Genomic DNA, 22337 nt, shown 5'->3' with positions numbered 1-22337 from the left:
TTGTGTATTTGAATTCTTTCCAACAATGACTGTATGATTTTGAGATCCATCTTTTCACACTGAGGACAACTGAGGAACTCATATGCAACTATTACAAATGGTTCAAATGCTCACTGATGCTCCAGAAAGAAAAACGATGCATTAAGAGCCAGGGGTGAAAACTTTTGAACAGAATGAAGATGTGTACATTTTTCTTCTTTTACCTAAATATCATATTTTTTTCATTTAATACTGCTCTTCAGAAGCTACAAAAGATACTTACATGTTTCCCAGAAGACAAAATAAGTAAAATATATCCTGATCTTCAAATTCAAAAAGTTTTCACCCCTGGCTCTAAATAGATTGTGTCTCCTTGTGAAGCATCGGTAAGCATTTGAACAGTTTCATATGAGTCCCTCAGTTCTCATCAGTGTGAAAAGATCTCAAAATCATACAGTCATTGTTTGAAAGGGTTTAAATACACAAAAATGCTGAAAAACCTAAAGTTTTTTTCTGAAGAACAGTGGACTCATAAACAACTATCACTAAAAAAAAAAAAAAAAAAGCTGTGGATAATTTAGGTAACATCACAATATTAAAAATCAAGCGTATTTTTGATAAATTCAACTATTATTTTCTCTTGTGGACTATGTAAACATCTTATGTGAAATATCTTATTCAGGTCAGTACTAAATAAAAAATAACATGCATTTTGTATGCTTACTCCTATTTTGATAAAATAATGAACATTTTGCAGATTCTGTAAGGTGTACATAAACTTTTGACCTCAACTGTACATGGAAGATGGAAGATAGGACACCGTGCTACTGTAAACTGGAAATAAATAAAATAAAAGGATACTTGGAGATTAATTTAGCATAAAATTATTTCTCCAAATAAAGGAAACAACAAATCAATAATTAATTGATATGTTTGGTATCCTGAAACAACTTGCATGCAGACATCAACAAGACTGTCCGCCATCGAATCACACACGACACACTGGTTCAGGCATTGGAAGAAATGCAAAGTGAATGAGAAAGAAATAATGAGTAGAAGGAGCTTTAGTTGGAAGATTGTGAGAACAGACTGGGGAAAAAAAGAATGAATATAGAAAGAGCAGTTTTAAAAGGGTGGCTGGAGGTTTACTGCAGGGTAACAGGCAGCTCATGAAAGCATTCAGCATTGCCATCATGCAACAGCACTGCTAGTTTGCCGGTGTGTTATGTGGCACTCACTGCCTGTAGTAGAAGAGGAAGCAGGGGCGGGCGGCCCAGCAGCCGCAGCAGAGTTGGCGGACAGGGAGGAAGAGGAAATCCCTACATGGGTGGGGCTAGAAACAGTTTTTGCGTCGTTGTGCTGGCTGACGACGGAGGGCTGGCGACGCAGGGCCCCAGGCACCGCCGTTTGGCCCGTCTGGAATGTATAAACCACGTCCATCTGTAAAGAACAGGGAGAGGACGAGGGGGGAAAAAAAACAGAGGAAAAAAAGGAAACAGAAAAAGACAAAGACCAAGGGCCAAAAGGAGTGGTTAGAGCAGATAAGTTTGTTATTTGAAAGAGAAAAATAGAACATCCCCTCACCCCACAAATAAAAAGTTTGGTTAGTACTGGCAGGAGAAGGGCTGGCACAGGAAGATAAAAAGGAAAGTTTTATGTATATGGAACTATTTTTTCCAGGAGAAAGGAAATGCTGTGAAGATGTCAGTGAAAAGAAAGGGAGCACAAAGGAAACTAGCTCTATAAAGTACTGATGAGTCTGAATCGTACGTGTGCCAATTATTTCTTTCTTTGTGTACCGCTAACCATGCATGACAGATATAAAATAAAAATCCATGAGGATTTTAAAAGTGGGGTGGTGGGAGTTTGGTGCGAGGGGGAGAGATAAGGAGCTAATTAGTAGAGTAGTGTTTTTGCGGTCAGTTCGCCAGCTCCTAATCAGGAATAAGAGTGAAGGGGTGGGAGAAGGGAAAGAGGAGGAGGATGAGAAGACTGTTTGGCCTCTTTTTCATCTGGGCTTGGAGGGAAGTCTGGTAGAATTAGCAAGGATGGTGATCTGAAACCACAGGGGGTCCGGACGTATCCAGGGCACATACAATTAAAACTCTCCTCCCCTTCACACATTATTGCCCAAGTGACTTACTTGGAAGACAAAAGAAGATTATAGACTGAAAAGAAAGTACACTATTTAAGGCTGTTGAAGGCTAATATGGGAATATTAGAGAGAAAAAAAACATTAAGTCTTGTCTAGTAAAATATCTAAAATCTATGTAAAAATATTTTTAAATATTTTTTTTAAATAGTATATGCCATTGGTAAATAGTTTTCTTTGTTTTAAGCATAAAACGTAATAAATTGACACAATTACTACCTAAAATATTACCTAATAATATTATCATTAACATTTTTTTCAAATGGTTTCTTCTTCCAATTTATTTAAGGATTCAATTTGTTTCCAGTTACATTTTTCTAGACTTTGTTTTAATATAAAAAATAAATTAAAATAAATTAAAAAAATAATCAAAAAGAATGTCTAATCAATTGAAATCATGAAACGTAAACAATTTAACAGCAATTTATTAAAAACAAAATAACAAAATAAATTATTTCATAGGGCCTTGAAATTTTTTATTTATTTTTACCAAATTTGGTCTTTTCCATTAATTTTCTGGATTCCCTTTTAATAGTTTCATTGAAGTTTATTAATCAAAAGCATCTCTAATTAACCGATTAAAAAAAAAATATATTTCTATTATTTGATATAAATGTACTGACCTACTTTTGACATTCATTTAAAATTTTGCAAATTCCATGACATTTCACATTATAGTCAATTCCATTTTTTACATTGTGGAAATCCTAGGGCCCTAATTGTATTATCAACTTAATGTTTTTGTTTAATTACTGACACTGTTTACATCAGTGGTTCTCAACCTTTTTTGGTCCAGCGCCCCCCTACCCATTATTCAGGTCCCTCACCGCCCCCCATCAAATAAATCATAGTCTAATTGTCCTCAATGAATATTAAAATTGATTGTTATTAGTATTTTGTGTTTATAATAGGACTGTTATTATATATAGCAATTCAAATGTATGGGGTCATTACAATTTTTACGAAATTAATTTAAGGATGCATTGAATTGATCATTTTTTTACAGTAAATTATATATATTAAAAAAACATTAATAACATTCATTTGCAGTTTTTAAGCAAATTGGTGATTTTCATTGCTACAGCTTCAGTGTTGTTGTGATGCTGATATACTTTATTGCCCCAAATTTAAAAAGACTAAATAAAAATTCCTGTTTAGAACATATCCAAAAGGACATTTTTACATAAGTGATTTTAGTTTGTTCTTTCATTTCTGGAACTCTTGAACACCCTTTTTACTGCTGTGGTATGTTTGGATATTTTCAATTAGCTTTCAGTAAAAAATAAAAATAAAAATAAAAAATATCCCTTGAAAAAGTACCCTGCTTTTTGAGAATATATTGAATTCCCTTTTTTCTGAGATAGTAGACATGGTTAATTTTGTGGGTAATACCACATTTACACATGCATGGAAGAAATGTAAACTCTACTTTACTATATTTCACAATTTTTAGAATATTTAAAAGTTTGCTTACAAATACCTTACAGAAAACTAAGTACAACACTAAAAGTTGGGATGTTTTGTAAAATGATAAAATCTATGATTTGTTAATTCTATTTAACTTTTATTTAATTGACAACATTACATAGAAAAGAAAAGTCACAAAAGTGCAACACACTCCAAAACAATTATAATAAAAGTGAAAAGGTTATAGAATAAGCTAATCTGGTTTGAAACAGTTGACAGGAGGCAGGTGAGTTGGTAATAGGTGAGGGAATCATCTTTGGGTATAAAAGGAGCTTCTCAGTCTTTGCAAGCAAAGCTAGATCGTGGCTCAAAATTTGTTTATATTAACAAAAATATGTTGGCCAGTGTAAACATTGGAATTTGTTTCTTTGTACTTCAGTCAATTAAATAAATGTTAAAGAGAACAAATTACATATTCTTGATTTTATGGCATTCAGCATGATTTCTGAAAGATCATGTGACACTGAAAGCTAGAGTAATGAAGCTTAGCATAAGAGGAAAACACATTTAAAATATATTCAATTAAAAAAGCTTTTTTAATGGTATATATTTTTTTAAAACAAACAAATGCAACCTTTGTTTATTCATCCATTAAAAAATCTTATTTGCCTTTTTTAATAGTAATGTATATTTTATTTATAATATATAGGCTATTTTAAAAGCATGTAACCTATCTAAACCCAAATATAACAGCCCACATTAGCACGTACATACTTTTATTTAAAATATATGTAATTGAATGCCACATGACATTCATGACATATTTGATTTGACTGGGCTTGAAATATCATTATCATTAGTTTCCCAAGGAGCAAAAAAGCAGCGTGCAGTAAAAATTAGGCTGGGCTATTATTTGTGAGCTTTGAATACATTCTTTAAAAATTTGGCATTTAAATCATTTGGCAAACAAAAAGCTTTCATATTATTTTTTTTTCTAAACAAGAAAAAGCATCTCATGCTTGACCGTGACTATTGTTGTAAACTAGCAGCCAGCTAACACTTAAGGTCATTGCACACATTGAGTCCGAATTTTTCGCACGTTAAAAAATAAATACCTCACGTTATGTTAATCACACTTGCACACTGCCTCCAAATTTTTCGTCCGTCATAAAAAATTGCGGATCGGGTTTGATTTTTTGCGTTTTTCGCATCTGTAGCAAGCATTTTGAGAGGTGTTTTGGCAGTTCAGAGCCACCGTACAAGCGAACGCCAGAATCCAGAATTGCGTCTGTCAAGTTCATTCACTTTGTCCCGCAGCACAAAGCACTGTGAAGGTCCTTGTACGCCGAGTTCGCAAAAATTAGTGGTCTTCTTTATATTATGTGGCTCCAGTAATGCTAGCAAAGCATCAACGATTACTGACATCCTGAAATAAACTCTGAATCACCCGGGATAATCCCGCAGTTTATTAATAAGGAGGTGCGCCTTAAAAGTATTCCCTCACTCCTCTGTATCTGTTTCTCTTTTTAAGAAGAGAGTGGACAACATCGTTCTATTTCGTCGGACTCAGTGTGCAAGGTTTTTGTGCGTGACGAATTTTTAGGATTACGAATACGAAATAACGTATACGAAAATTTCGGACACAGTGTGCAATGACCTTAACACTGCTACACTGGCCGCGAAAGGCGCAACAAGTTGCGTTAAAGCACGTAGATCCCGTTATAATGAGTCATTCAGTAACTGAGCGCGAGCGCTACAGTAAACGCATTCCGCGCGCTTATGCTGCAGACAAGTTGACAAATAGATACAGAAAGTGCGCTTTGATGCATCCAGTGTAGAAATGGCATTAGGATGTGGCAGACCATTTTCTTCTGCAAATTTTAGCTCAAACTTATTCGGTTAAAACTCGTCTTAACCAAACGCCCCCCAAAACCACCTCAGCGCCCCCCTTTCAAAATTATTGCTTTCAGCGCCCCCCGTGGCTCTCCCAACGCCCCCTGGGGGGCGGTACCGCCCCCGTTGAGAAACGATGGTTTACATGATCCCAGACTATTACTTAATATATGTGACCCTGGACCACAAAACCAGTCTTAAGTCGCTGGGGTATATTTGTAGCAATAGCCAAAAATACATTGCATGGGTCAAAATTATAGATTTTTCTTTTATGCCAAAAATCATTAAGAAATTAAGTAAAGTTCATGTTCCATGAAGATTTTTTGTAAAATTCCTACCGTAAACATATCAAAATGTAATTTTTGATTTGTAATATGCATTGTTAAGAACCTAATTTGGACAACTTTAAAGGTGATTTTCTCAGTCTTTTTGATTTTTTTGCATCCTCCGATTTCTGATTTCAAATAGATGTATCTCAGTCAAATATTGTCCTATCCTAACAAACCATACATCAATAGAAAGCTTATTTATTGAGCTTTCATATGATGTATAAATCTCAGTTTTGTCAAATTTAACCTTATGACTGGTTTTGTGGTCCAGGGTCACATATTACTAAAAAGTAAATTAAAACAGCCATTTTGTCTGTTATCTTCAAAACGACTTTTGCAAGAACAAGTGACTTTTAGCAATTAGATAAAGGGATAACGTTTTCAATAATGCTTTGTAAGCTGTTAATCTCGAACCCATCAATATATTGATCTTTTACTCAAACATATTGATTCCTAACACCCAAATGATATGATGAAAGCTGTAACAAAGAACAAAAGTGAAAAGGTTTTAAGATGACCCCATATGGCAACATAAATTCCCCATAACCTGGCGCAATGCTGAAAGGAAAATTACACCTTTTTTAGCGCTACAAAATGAAAACAAAGCTAAAACGAATATGTTGTTTTCAGAAGTGGCAGCAAGCAAATCTAGAGGGATGAATCAGTGCCTGTGGAATACACTGACAATCTTTGGTGGGTGGTTCACCATAGTGTTTGCTATAGAACATTCTTAATAGGCACAGAACGCCCTCTCAGAATGATCGCCCACCAGCACACAGACACTCCTGGAGGATCCAGATAAATGCATCTGTGAACCCTCTCACTGAATCCACTCATTGTTTGTAAGCAACACTGTGTCATGTATGAAGGCAATGGTAAGTGAAAGGCAGTCCTCCCACACGGCCTCCATCAACAGAGCTTAAAAAAATAAAAGTCTGTTCCCAGCCGTTTACTTGCACATCTTCTGATGAAAGCGAGTGAATGTTGCTGTACAGTTCCCAAATATCTCCAGGCAGCTTGTGCATGCAGTCAGAGAGACATGGGTTGCCCCACTGGCATTTCAAGAGTGGCATCTCAAGGGCACATGCTGCTTTCCAACCTGGGGCACAGAAGCAGCTCACAAGTCTCTGCAAAGTCTTGAGGGAGGAGCTTTTCCAGAAATTAACCCATGGAGATGCTTGAAGGCCACTAGGGTGATGTCTACACAAAAACAGCCACCGGCTGTCTAGAATGTTCACAAATAATGCAGTTTTCAGCAACATACGTGATGTTTGGGGCTGAAAAAATGCATTTGTTGTTTCAAATAAATTAAAAACAAACAAATGAAATGCTAGAAATTATTTTATCACCATAATTTAAGCAGATCAGAAAATGTTGATGATAATACAGTACAAAATAGATTGAATACATTACTCCCACTAATCCATATTCTTTTAGTTCGCTAAACAAATAATATATTGAACATTTTTCAAACCTCTTGCTGTGTATATTAATATAATTTATTAAATTTTAAAAATATGAAAAATAGAAAAACAATTGATTATGAATTGATGATCAATAGTAATTGCTTGTCTCTTTTTTTAAAAAAATGTCTCGTGTTTATTAAAGTTACATTTCTTTAATCAAAAATACAGAAAATAGAAAATAGTAATATTATGAAATCTTGCAATTTAAAATAACAGTGTATTTTAATATACTTTAAAATATTATTTGTGTGATACAATCCTGAAATTTCATCAGCCAATAATTCAGTCTTTAGTGTCACATGATCGTTTAGAAATAATTCTAATATGCTAATTTATTATCAATGTTGGAAACATATTTTTGGAAACGGTGATTCTTTTTCATGATTCTTTGATGAATAAAAAGTTAAAAAGAACAACGTATTCAAAATATAAATCTTTTCTAAGAATATGAGCCTTTACTTATCAATTTACACATCCTTAATGAATAAAAGTTTTCATTTCTTTTAAGGAAAGAAAGAAAGAAAAAAATGTACTGACCTCAAACCTAGAACAGCAACTTATATTGTTAGAAAAGATTTATATTTTAAATAAACGCTGTACTTTTCAACATTTTATTTTTCAAAGAATCCTGAAAAAGTATAATAGCTTCCAAAAAATTAATAAGCAGCACAACTTTTCCAACATTGATAATAAATCAGCATATTTGAATGATTTCTGACAGATCCTGTGACACTGAAGGCTGGAGTAATGATGCATAAAATTCAGCTTTGCACCACAGAAATAAATTATATTTTTAAGTATATTAAAATAGAAAACCAGTATTTTAAATTGCAATAATATTTCACAATATTACAGTTTTTCTTTCTATTTTTAATTAAATAAATGCAGCCTTGATAAGCAGAAACAACTTCTTTAAAAAAAACATTAAAATCTTATTGACCCCAAACTTTTGAACAGCAGTGTACATCAAAAATACCAATAAACCACACATTTAAACAGCAAGCTGCCAGAGACATTTCTCTAAACAACATCTACAGTGGCAGAGTTGTGTATAGGTCACTGCTGTTGAATTCAAGCCATTTCTACTCTCTCCTGGGACATCTCCTGAAAGAGACAGGAAGGAGAGAAGCAGCAAAGAGCAGCTTACCTGAGTCTGGATGCGGTTGAGCCCTCTGAACCATAGGATCTGTCCCCTGCGCAGCTCCATCTCAGCATGGTCAATTTCATCCGCACCTTCGGTTAGCACCTCCTCTGCGATGTCCTCTTTGGTGATGCCATGACCAGCCTCCTTCAAGAACTTGAGGCGGTGTGTCGGGACGGCAGAGATGAACTAGAGGACAAGAAGAGGGGGGAAAAAATAGGGTCAAGTAATGGCAACCACAGCTCATCAAATAGTCATTAGCACAGCGGTTATGATTATGGACGGCTTTCCGAGAACAGGGTGCTGTTCATGTGGTGCATAAATGCAAAGATTATAAATCATTATGGCTTCTGACCGCAAGTTCCCTGTATGTTAAAAATCAAAAAGGCTTTTTGACTGAACATTTTCCGTACAATTTACTCAGAACATGAAGGTTGTTTGATTAACTGACAAAAATGTTCCCCAATTTTGTGATTAAACAGTTCAGTAATACATTAATAGTAGTATACTTCTACTTGTGGTCAGGTAAACTATGGAAGCCCATTTCCGCCACTGAATAAAAAAAATGTAAAAAAGGTAATTGCGACTTTTTATTTCACAATTCTGACTTTTTTTCCCCCCTCACACTTGCATGATACAAACTCACAACTCCGAGTTTTTTCTCAGAATTATGATATAAACTCACAATTGCGAGTTATAAAGTCAGAATTGTGAGATATTATATTGCAATTCTGAGAAATAAAGTAAGAACTGCGAGATATAAACTCATAATTCTGAAAAAAAAAGTCAGAATTGAGAGATACTAACTTGCAATTGCAAGAAAAAAGTCAGAATTGCACGTTTTTATCTAGCAATTCTGACTTTATTTCTCGCATATTGAGAGTATCACACACAATTCTGAGGAAACAAAAGAATTGACTTTATATCTCGCAATTCAAGAAACTGTCAGAATTGCGAGTTTTAACTTACAATTGTCACCTTTTTTCAGAATTGCGAGTTTATAACTGAAAATTGCGAGTTTATAACTCACATTTCTGACTTTAGTGCTCAATTGCAAGTTATTCAGAATTGTGATATAAACTCGCAATTGAGAACATATCAGTCTTTTTTCCCCCTCAAAATTGGATTTTATAACTAACAATTGTGAGTTTATTTCTCACAATTCTGAGAAAAGACAACTGTGAGATACAAACTCACAATTGCAAGAAAAAAAGCTAGCAATTTTTTTTTTGCAATTGCAAGTTTATATTTCATAATTCTGACTTTATAACATGCAGTTGTGAGTTTATATATCTCTCAATTCGAGAAAAAAAAATCAGAATTGAGATAAAAAGTTGCAATTACCTTTATTTTTTATTCAGTGGCAGAAACGGGCTTCCACAGTAAACTGATCAAGCAACAAAAGTTTTTTTAAAATAAACTTCACATCAAATGCTGTTTATTTGAACTCTCTTTTCATCTAAGAATCCTTGAAACAAAATGTATCACTGTTTTGACAGCTGATAATAAGAGAAAATGTTACTTAAGCACCAAATCAGCACATTTGAAAGATTTCTTAAGGATGTGACCCTGAAGACTGAATAAATAGCTGCAGAAAATTCAGCTTTGCCATAATATATTTTAAAATATATTAAAATTAGGGCTGTCAAAATTAACGCGTTAACTCGTTAACTCAAATTAATTTTAACGGCACTACTTTTATTAACGCGATTAACGCAGCGCACATTTTCTGTTTGACCCACTACCTAGCAGTTAAAGAAATGGATGCACAGTGTTGCCAACCTAGCGAAAAGTGTCTAGCAACAATACATAAACACATAATTGGACAAACCTAATATAGTTTGAGGCTCTCCAGTTTTGCAGAATGAGCGCGAGGTCTCCCAATGCGCGCGCACCTCCCTCTCTTTATATCTGCGTCTGCTTTGTTCAGCGAGTGGCAGAGGAACAGCGCTTTCAATTAAACCAGATATTCTGTTGCTTCCAGTGCTTGAAGTGGGCCGGTACGCAGGCACTTCTGTATTTTATCCTTTTGTGTACTTGCATACCGGCACTTCTGCCATATTGAATGAATGCAAGCGGAGTCGGTCTACGTTATTGGTGCTGTGGGGTTGATGCGTAAAGCCACATACAAGTATGCAAGCGAAAACGTGGTATTAAATGCACGTCAAAAACATGCATATCATAATTGCATATCATATGCACGTCAAAGTTAATTTCAGCTTATTAATAGCACGGCAAATAGAAACAGAAAATCATGCTAGTGCGCATTCTCATGAGACCAGGCTCTCGAATCAGTACATTATAATGAAAACAATACCTTAAAAAAATAAAAGAAGCAGGTTTTTGGGATCACATAACTTTAAACGGGTAACCTCCTAAAAAGTCAAATGATTGTGAAGGCATTCAAACAGGAAGTTAAAAACAACGATAATAATGCAGAGAATAGTGACTTATGTCCAGATGCCTGTAAATGATTCTTTTCAGCGATTGAATCATGATCATAATTCAGGATTTTTTTCAGTTATTATTTCATATTACTTTGGTTGTCTGTTAACAGAAATAATAAATTATAACAATGGAAACTTGGCCTCCTCAAATGACAGTATGTGGGCACCTAAAGGCAAACAAATGTAATAATTAATGTACATTTTGCATGTTCAGAAGAAGTGAGCTGCCCTGTCCTGCAAATAATGTAAACAGTGGTTTTACTAATAATAAACACATATTTGCTTAAAGCATCCATATTTGTCCATGCCAATGTTGATTAGATTATTAAAAACTTTAAAAAGTATTAATATAAGGTACATTTAGAACAGATAAAAATGTGCGATTAATCGCCAGTTAACTCACGACAACCATGCGATTAAAAAAAATTAATCGATTGACAGCCCTAATTAACATACAAAATGGTTATTTTAAATTGTAATAATATTACAGTTTTTCTTGTATTTTTAATATAGCCTTGGTGAGCAGTACATGTGTGGGTAGTAAATTCATTTTAAGTAAATCTTAAATATCTTTAGAACAATTCATTTCAAATATTATAAATCACTTCATGTTATTTTAATGTTTAATGTTTTTCCTGAAATATTTAGTTAAATGCTGCTGTTAGTTAATTGCTTTAAGACCGTTTTATTAGTCATTATTAAATGTATAATTTATCTCTTCAAGTTTAATTCTGTAACTCTGACTGAGATCCTTATCCTTATATTTTGTGCCAGATGAATACTGATCTGATTGAAAATAAATTATGCAGTTATACAAAAGATGTCCATTTAATTTGAAACATTTAAATTAAGCCGCTTATGGCTTAAATATAGATAGCTACTACTTATTAGTAACCTTTCTGGAAGCTAAACAATTTGTTTTAAATAGCTGTAATTTAACCTCTTTAAACTGCGCACACATACACACAAACAGCCTCCTATGGTAGCTCAAAAATAGCTAGATATTTTTGTACAATCCCCTCTGTAGGTACCTCTGTTGACGCTGTTTGATCCGAGACATCACCGAGACAACTTAATACATAGTGGATAGAATGCACGCTGCTTCTCCTCCACATTTAAGTTCTCAGCATCTGGTTCGTGAGGCTGCACGTGTGTATATGCACAAACAAATGCTTGCGCACACAAACACCAGCTGAGAAACCCAGTAGGAAATGGCTTATGTGTGATGCAACTGCCAGAAGGAGCAGACGGCTTGCAGCTCTAAAGGCTTTAAAATCCGTACTTGATAACTTCCCCGGCCTTTTGATGACCTAACATGATGCATCAGTCCTGCATACTGAGTTTTAAATGTACCGTTAAGCATGGATGTATGGAGGCAGAGGACGCTGCCGGGTTGATGATAAAGCTCACAGCTCTCCGTCCTCTTTCAGAGCTGAACTTTGAGATGGCGGCAAGCGCTCTTTGGAATTGTGCAGCAAGTTGCCGTCTGCCAGCCTCCCTCGTTCCCTCCCACAGGTTTGAAATCGCACACAGCTTCAACTCCCCCTCCCCTGCCCTCCCAGTGGGATTGAAGAGAGAACTAAAGATGTTCCACATCACCCACGCATGTGCATTCTGCCGTGATGTTTTCATTATTTCACCACTGAGAAGCTCTCTCTTTCTCGCTTTGTCATCTGTAAATGCGCGCATGTAACTAACTAGTTGTTTTGCTCCGCTTAGGTACTGATTAGTGATGAACAATGACATTCTGTATAGATTTGGCTTACCTGGCCCCAGAGCAGCTCACCAACTCCGATGAAAACACACCAGAGCCACTGATCGATGGTGAGGGCTGTGCAAGAGAACGGCTTCCCTCCAAACTGCACTATGATTACCTGTAACAAGGTGGATTCCATTAGTCCAGCTTTACTGCAGTAAAGCAATAAGGCACAAGAAACTGAGTTACAGCAATTTTAACATGGTTAAGGAGTGTTGTTTAGATGACTTTATAAACGTCTGCAGTCATGGTGAAAACAGCTGTAACATATGGCCTCGGGTGGATTATTACTTTTATTATTACTTAAACATTTTTTTAAACATTTGTGACCCTGGACCACAAAACCAGTCATAAGAGCACATTTTTTGAAATTGAGGTTTATACATAATATGAAAACTGAATAAATACGTTTTCCATTGATGTATGGTTTGTGTATGGTTTGTCAGAAAATCACCTTTAAAGTTGTCCAAATGAATTTTTAGCAAAGCTAATCAAAAATTCAGTTTTGATATATTTACAGAAGGAAATTTACAAAATAATTTCATGGAACATGATCTTCACTTAATATCCTAATGATTTTTGGCATAAAAGAAAAATCAATCATTTTGACCCACACAATGTATTGTTGGCTATCGCTACAAATATACCCATGCTACTTAGAGTAGTTCACTTTCAGAACAAAAATTTACAGATAATGTACTCACCCCCTTGTTGTTCATGTCTTTCTTTCTTCAGTCATAAGGAAATCATGTTTTTTGAGGAAAACATTTCAGGATTTCTCTCCATATAATGGACTTCTATGGTGCCCCAGAGTTTAAACTTCCAAAATGCAGCTTCAAATGGCTCTAAACGATCACAGCCGAGGAGAGAAGGGTCTTATCTAGCAAAACGATCGATTATTTTCTAAAAACAATTACAATTTATATACTTTTTAACCTCAAACGCTCGTCTAGTCTAGCTCTGTGTGGACTCTGTGTAGAGATTAGAAAGTATATAAATTGTAAATGTAAAAGACCCTTCTTCCTCAGCTGGGATCATTTAGAGCTCTCTGAAGCTGCATTTAAAATGCATTTTGGAAGTTCAAACTTGGGGGCACCATAGAAGTCCATTATATGGAGAGAAATCCTGAAATGTTTTCCTCAAAAAACATCATTTCTTTACGACTGAGGAAAGAAAGATATGAACATCTTTGATGACAAGGGGGTCAGTACATTATCTGTCAATTTTTGTTCTGAAAGTGAACTACTCCTTTAAGACTGGTTTTGTGGTCCAGCATCACATTTGTAGGGATCATGAACTGCTTTTATTATTATTATTATTATTTTGTACTATTCTCTGAGGTCCACTTATAATGTTATCAAGATTTTTACATCAAAAAACATAATTGAAAACTAATAGGCTATTTTCTGTCCTGTTTTGACCCCCCTCATTAAAACACTCTTTTTGAATAGCCGTTGCGGATTGTAGACTCGTCAGCAAACGATCACTGCTATGATAGGCTAACATTTGTGCATGTTTGACAGTCTACATCCTTCATAAATATTTGATAGCTGCTGTGATTTAGATTAAAAACGCTTAGTACTCAGTACATATCAAACGATCTGTAATAACAGAAAAGGCAATACTGACCACGTAATAAAAACATGCACTTGTGTGGTGTTTCATTACTGTCGGATTCAATATAGTCCGCACAGCATCCTCTTTTAGTTTGAATCTATCTGAAAATCTGGTCTTGAATTGTGCTTTATATATCTCACAATTCTGACTTTATAACTTGCAGTTGTATGTAAAATGAAAGTGAAAAAAGGACCAAGTTCTTACTGACGTGGTCTGGAAATTCATTAAACATAAAAATCAAGTTCATTCACTTCTTCGTAACATTGGGATCAGAAGGAAGGCAATGCAAAGACGTTTTTTCACAACTTGTCACTAAACCACGCTTATTGTCTTCTGAGCCATTTTTAATTTTTGATTTTATAGTAATAGCCACACTATTACATCATAAAGTGGCTCATTCCACAACCTGTCATTTTGGCAGATTGGCTACAATATAAGCTGTTTTTAGGCTAACAAGAATATTAACTTATAGAATGTTTTTATAATACAATGACTTCTCAATATGCTAAAAGATCAAGGGAATTTTGATTTCTCAGTTCACAAGCCATTAGATCTGATTACTATTATCTAACATACAATTAACAGCATAGCTTTAAACACATTAGTGGTCAGTTGCATAAACTGCTCATGCTAGTCTTACAAGTTAGTAGTCTAATTGTGTCTGCAAGACCAGTCATCATTTTTTTTTAAGTCAGTTACATAAAAACAGATTGGCCTAATTTGAATCCAAAAAACTAGTTCAACCGGCCACAGATGTGTAATACTATAATGCATCAAATGACTGTATCCTGAGGTTGATAATCAGAAGCTTTTTCTTTTTACAGCTTTTAAACAAGGCAAAACAATGCCATTTCATGAAGATTATATAGTCATACACTACCAGTGAAAAGTTTTTTAAGAGTAAGATTTTTGTTTTTTAAAGAAATATCTTCCGCTCACCAAGCCTGCATTTATTTGATCCAAAGTACAGCAAAAACAGTACAATTTTGAAATATTGTTACTGTTTAAAAATTACTTTTCTATTTGAATATATTTTAAAATGTAATTTATTCCTGTGATTTCAAAGCTGAATTTTTAGCATCATTACTCCAGATGAAGGAGTACTCCACCACTCCATTACTCCATTCACATGATCCTTCAGAAATCATTCTAATATTCTGATTTGCTGCTCAAAAAACATTATCATTATTATTATTATCATTAGTATGTTGAAAACAGCTGAGTAGAATTGTTTCAGGTTTCTTTGATAAATAGAAAGTTCTGACGAACAGCATTTAACTGAAATATAAATATTTTGTAACATTATAAAGGTCTTTATCATCACTTTTGATCAATTTAAAGAATATCTGCTAAATAAAACTTTTATTTCTATCACCCCCCCCCCCCTTCCAAAACCTCCCCCCCCCAAAACATTATACTGACTCCAAGCTTTTAAATGGTATAGTGTATAATATTACAAAAGCTTTTAATTTTATATAAATGCTCATCTTTGGATCTTTCTATTCATCAAAGAATCCTGAAAAAATGAACTCAACATAATGACAAAATAATAAAAAGTGTTTCTTGAACAGCAAATCAGAATATTAGTATGACTTCTAAAGGATCATGCGAATGGAGTAATGATGCTGAAAATTCAGCTTTGATCACAGGAATAACTTACATTTTAAAATATATTCAAATAGAAAGTAGTTATTTTAAATAGTAAACATTTTTCATAGTATTACTGCTTTTGCTGTATTTTGAATCAAATAAATGCAGGCTTGGTGAGGAGAAGAGACTTCTTTAAAAATCTTACAGTTACAAATCTTTTGACTGGACACTTTTGATTTTATGTAATGTACATTTTTTTTTTAAACTTAATTAAATTTATTTTAATTTGGTTTCATACCTGCAGAACAAAGGTTCCCAGAACGACGCAGCAGAAAATGGGGTTCCTGTAAATTCCCTCGAACACGTTCCTCTCTCCATGGATCTTGCGGGCATTGATCTCATTAAAAAGCTGCATCATGACGAAGACGTTGAAGATTATGGTGTAGTGTTCAGATGGCGGGGAGTGCAGAGGGGAGTTGCGGCCACTGTCAATGTTAAAGATCTTCTCACCTTTGGGAACAGAAAAATGGTTTCTGTAAATATGTAATGTGAAAGTTCATAGTGTTGTATGTCAGGAGGAACACTGATCTCAATAAATACATGCTACTGTTAATTGAAAAAAATGCAGTCAAGTGTAATATCAACTGAGACAGTATGTATTCAGACACTGCTGAATGGGGTCTTCTGTGCAGCTGTTCCTTAACCCACGGGCACTGTGAACTTGTGATAAACTTGTCTAATCGGTTGGCAACAGTACAATATGGGACATTTACAGCAAACCTTCTTGAAACACTGTAACATGCTTAAGGGCTTTAGGTAGTCTGTGATGTGATCTATTGTACTATAGGGAGCAAAGACCAGTTTAAAATCAGGATTTACAGATATTCTTCACTGATAAGTTGGGATGAAGACATGTACCTCTTAACATGGGAAAAAACATCCAGAAAGGTAGTGAGCTTTTAGCTTTCACTAACGACAAAGACAACATTTAACAAGAGATGACATGCAGAGAGACAAACCCTCAGATTCATTGAGATTTGAGGCAAGTTTTTTCAGGTTTTCCCTAAAATATCCAATACTGACATTTCGTGATAAAACTTACGGGCGCTTGAGGCAAATTCTAATGCTTTGAATATTGCAAATATAAATGCTAGTTGCTAAGCAACCATACATCGCATCCATCCCATACACAAAACGCCATTAGCCACAGTCCCTTCTCACATGCAAAGTAAAAAAAAAAAAAAAAAGATGTAATAACATCAAAATCTCACAAAACGATAATATAGATATGAAGTCCACTATACTTTAATATAAAAAACAAATAAATGTAATAGCCATATATTGTAAACCAATTGCACTAAGATAAATGAAAAAAGCGCTATAAAAAGTAAATACTAGGGATGTAACGAAATCAAAATTTTCCGATAAGATAATATCTTAAGTCCACAATACAATATATATAGTGATATTAAAAAAAAAGACAAATGAAGACAAATGAATGTAATAGCCATATATTAGATGAATGAAAATGAATATTTCATAGGTGTAGTATTTTGCTTCACAATACAGTAGGGAAATTATAATACTTCTTTCCTAATTTCTATACTTGAAAGACATATTTTGAATTTGGACTGCAGTAACATTACCTATTTAAACCGCAGCACATGCAATAAATGCAGAGTTAACTGCATTCACTGTGAGGTGCGGAAAACACCGGATCGCAAGCAGATCGCCTGAACAAAGTGCGCGCTTCCCTTTGAAATGCCCAGCGAAAACAGACGTGATGAAGGGAATTAAGTTATATTGTGCTTTCGGTTTCAGTCCATTTGACAGATACAAAGACCTTTTATGTTGGAATAAGAAGTTTGAATATATTTTAAAAACTACACTTTTTGCCCAGAAGACCTATCGGGTCATGTTGTCATGTGACCACGATGATAATACCGTTACATCCCTAGTAAATACTAATAACAATGATCATAGTTATTATTATTGAACCTAATTCATTTGGACGGCATTTGGACTTAATCATGAATACAGAAGCCTCTTACCAGCAAAGAGAAGAGTAAATGTGATGGTAAGTTGGTAAACAGCATGACCCAAGATATTCTTCATCATAGTCCTGGAAATGAGTGGCTTGTTTCGTCCGTAAGGTCTTCTCAGCAGGAGTGATTCTGTTGGAGGTTCCGTCGCCAGAGCCAAAGAAGCCAGCGTGTCCATAATCAGATTTACCCACAACATCTGAACGGCTTTAAGTGGAGAGTCCTGCAGACAAAACAAACCGAAGTGAGACTTCACAGACAGGACATTACTACAGTATTGTCATAAGTAATGTAGTTAGACAGGGACAAAACAAGACAGGTCGGCCCCATATTAGCCAAGGTCTGGCACCAGCACTAAATGGCCTCAGTATGTTTCTGTAAATATAAAATACTTGGCTTGTAGAGTTCTGTTATTATGGCACATTATGATGAATTGTCTACCACAATGCCATACTTAACCATCACATACTCTTGTGTTTATACTCCTAAAACACAGCTATCTGTTTTTGTTTGTAGCAGTTATTTCTCTAAGACTACATATGTCACTTTTAAAGCCCTGATATTTATCTTAAAGAGGACATCTTCAGTTCTATATATATTAAACAATTATATAACGACATAAAGCTATATGCTGGGTCCCAGGTTAAGACAAATGCTAATTAAATTAACCTGTGTGATGCAGGCCCCAGTGAAAGCAACAATCACGGCGACCACATTGACAGTCAGTTGAAACTGCAGAAATTTGGAGATGCTGTCGTAGACATTGCGCCCCCACATCACAGCTTTGACGATACTGGTGAAGTTGTCATCGGTAAGGATGATGTCAGAGGCCTCCTTTGCAACATCTGTGCCCGCAATACCCTGTAAGACAAAGCAAGCAACTGTTTTTTAGAATGCCTGCATAAATAGTAGTCTACTTCATGAAAAACTGGAGATGCAGGTTCTTTCTTAGGATTGGAATGGTACTCATTAAAACGGAAAAAAAAAAAGAGCAAAACTAACTACAAATCAAGAGTTTTAATTAGGCCTTTTCTTGGCTTAGGATGTTTTATATAAAGACATTTCAGCTGAATGAATTTTCAGAGGAACAACCAAAGTGATAGTTATGTGTGTGCAAACACCACAGTAAAATGATGACCCAAATGAAACCATATCTTTGACAGCTTCAGGGTGTCTATTTCTGAAATTTACCATGCCTGGCCTCATCCTAACCTAACGTCCTTCAGTCGGCAGTTAGCACAATTCTGCTTTTGAAACGCTCTTAGATTTTTTTAAGACCATATATAAGAGTGCAAGTGAGAAATATGAAATGGTCTAAAGTGCATTTCTGGAAGCACATATTAATTATATCTTTGCTTAAGTTGTGGTCATCTGAGCAACAAGCAGGGGTCAACCACTTATCAGCTAGTACAGCATGCTGCGATGAGAAGCAAGAGATACTAGCAGGGCTCGAAATTAACTTTTTTACTTGGTAGCATTGGTGCTCCCAACTACAAAAAGTTAGGAGCACCAAAAAAAATTTAGGAGCACCTAATTTCGTTTTAGTAATGCGCCGATCTTGATTCTTCATGGTCAATTCTTAATGCAGATGTTTTACAAGCAAATGGGCTGATTCTGAAAGCCTTTTTTATATATTTATTTTATGCCTTAAGCAAGGGACAAGAATGTATGAAAATATGAGTACATGAACAAGGTTTATTTTCTCTATTATAGTTACAGCCATTTAAAGAGATTAAAGATAAAGAGTTAAAGCCATTTAGAGGCAACCACTGCATTTGTAAACAATCTACACTATAAACAACAAAAAATAAACGACACTTCTTTCTTAGTCGTGTAGACAATAAATGCAGGCATGATCAAAGTAGGCTACTCTTTCAATATTCAAAGTGCAAATGACCGAATTTTTCTGATGCAGAGCTATAGACACAATACAGCTTATTATAGCCCACATACTAATAACAGCCTAGATATGTTATGTAGCCTAATTTGCGCACATTGGGCAGTCGCTCTTTAAACGTGGGGTATTAAAATTGCTTTTGAATGCGTGTGCGAGTTTTACTTTTGGTTTCGTTTTAACGATACCGCGTGCATTCTACAATACAAGAGATTACTTTAACCCTTGTGCATTGTTTCAATTTACAACCTTTCGTTATGTTTCGTGGCTGAAAACAGCCACTACTTTAAACTGCTGTAAAAATGTATCAGATAAATATTTTTTTCAAATTTTTTTGCATAAATCTATTAATCAATCTCAGTCCTGCTCAAAAATACTAAATGTTTAAAAAAAATTCAGGATTTTAACTCTTTAATTGCCAAATTCCTAAATGATGTCACTGATTTTGGGAAAAAAAACCCACAAAATTACTCATTTTCAATATAAAAGGTAATTGTGGCCTGGATTTTTTTTTACCGTTTTAACAGTCTTGGACATGTGAAAGATTAGTGAGAACATTGGCTTTCATGCATTGTTAGTTTTGGCGCAGCATCAGATTTTCATTTTTTCTCCCTCATTTATTGTTTGTGGCTGTTTTTGCCCCATTGACTTCCATTATAACCACATTTTTTGATTGCAAAGCCATGACACCATATAATGCTGAATTCTTGATTTTTTGTGGTTTTCCCTGTTGGGAAGGGGTCAAATTTGTAAATTGTACTGTTGATTATCAGTTGGCCCCATTAACCCTTTAGATAGGCCTTTGCAAAAAAAAACTTAGTTTTACATAGAGTTCTATGGAGTATAACGACATATTATAGTGTGCGTGTATGTATGTGTGTGTGAGCGTGTGTGAGTGTGTGAAAGTGTGTGCGAGTGTATGAGAGTGTGTGTGAGTGTCTGTGAGTGTGAGAGAGACCTCTGTGCACCTTGATACACCTCAGAAAATCAAAAAAAGCACCTCAGCTCTCAGAACTATATGGTAAACAAATACATAAATATACTTTCTTTATTTTTGTTTACTCCATGTCGTTCTGAGAGCTGAGGTGCTTATTTAGATTTTCTCAGGGGTATCAAGGTGCACAAAGGTCTCTCTCACACTTTCACACACTTTCACTCACTTTCACACACTCACACACGCTCACACACACATACATACACGCACACTATAATATGTCGTTATACTCCATAGAACTCTATGTAAAACTAAGCTTTTTGTTGCAGGGAGAAAAAAAGAAAATCGGATGCTGCGCCAAAACTAACAATGCATGAAAGCCAATTTTCTTACTAATCGTTCACATGTCCAAGACTGTTAAAAAGGTAAAAAAAAAATCCAGGCCACAATTACCTTTTATATTTAAAATTAGTAATTTTGTGGGGGTTTTTTCCCCAAATCAGTGACATCATTTAGGAATTTGGCAATTAAAGAGATAAAATCCTGAATTTTTTTTAAACATTTAGTATTTTTGAGCAGGACTGAGGTTGATTAATAGATTTATGCCAAAAAAATTGAAAAAATATTTATCTGATACATTTTTACAGCAGTTTAAAGTAGTGGCTGTTTTCAGCCACGAAACATAACGAAAGGGTAGTAAATTTGCCCAAAGTGTACTGTTGAGTTTTTGAAAAATTTCAAAGCATTTTCCCAAAATATGTATCAAAATAAGATTAGTCACCAAAAATCATTCCATTTGCTTTAACAGAGAAAAAGTTGTGGCCAAATTAAGACTCAACAGCACCCCTCAGTGGACGAAAACGTCCCTAACAACACATAAGGGTTAACAAAACCATTTGAAAGTGGGAGGACACAAACAGGATTTTGAAAAGTGTCCCGAGTGGAAATTACGCCCCTGCGTGAGTGGAACTCTGCCGCCGAGTTATGATCTGATGTGAATTTATGAGGCGATGTACAGTATATTGAGACGGAGGCAGCAGATTTGTATCTGACAGAATGTACGCTGCAGCATGAAATATATTTCTTCAAAAGCAGATTGTGGAGACCTTCTAATTGTCCACAATCAAAGGAGAGAACGGTGAACCTGTCACTGCATCAGCTCACAACAGTCTGTGCAGTAGTTAGGCTAGCCAAAGCTTTGTAAAGAAATGAAAGTAAGTCGCACCACAACAATTACTCGCACTCGCACAAATGCTCCCAAATATAATTTGAGGTCGCGCAGATTAAATTTTGGGAGCATATGCGACCAAAATGGTCGCAATTTCGAGCCCTGTACTAGGCAGGGATTAGAATCCAACCTCTGCAGTTATTAAAGCAGTTTATGCTACAGTATAACATTGGTTGCCAAAACCTTATCGAATTTATCAGTCATTCTCCGGCAACTGTCAAGAACAAAAGGTCTACCTTATTCTTGCGAAATTGTTTTCACAGGTATGTTTTCGTCATGAGTTCAGTTTGGTAAAGGTCCTCAAGAAGGGATTCGAGCTCAGGACGACTGTAGCGCAAAAGCGCTATATTTTGGAAGATTAATTGGTGGGCAGTGTGCCGTTATAAAGCACCATTGTGTCATTTTTTTTGTGCCAAACAGCCATTTTTATGGGGCATTCTACAGAATTGGTTAAACTCAGTC

The 22337-nt window shown here is 35.1% G+C and overlaps 1 protein-coding gene across 1 annotated transcript in view; it reads right to left on the bottom strand.

The window, feature by feature from the left end:
- The window catches only part of atp2b4 (ATPase plasma membrane Ca2+ transporting 4), a 117725-nt gene that overhangs the window by 9480 nt on the left and 85908 nt on the right, over nt 1-22337 (bottom strand). The window contains exons 16-21 of the mRNA XM_073825501.1: nt 19717-19736; nt 18489-18680; nt 17829-18042; nt 16076-16287; nt 12581-12688; nt 8374-8556 (exon numbers count right to left, since the gene is read on the bottom strand). Coding sequence (XP_073681602.1) covers nt 8374-8556; nt 12581-12688; nt 16076-16287; nt 17829-18042; nt 18489-18680; nt 19717-19736 — 929 coding nt within the window. The remainder of the gene's footprint in view (nt 1-8373; nt 8557-12580; nt 12689-16075; nt 16288-17828; nt 18043-18488; nt 18681-19716; nt 19737-22337) is intronic.

The sequence above is a fragment of the Garra rufa genome, chromosome 20, assembly GCF_049309525.1.
Source record: "Garra rufa chromosome 20, GarRuf1.0, whole genome shotgun sequence".
Taxonomy (NCBI): Eukaryota; Metazoa; Chordata; class Actinopteri; order Cypriniformes; family Cyprinidae; genus Garra; species Garra rufa.
This window is presented reverse-complemented; position numbering and strand designations above follow the sequence as displayed.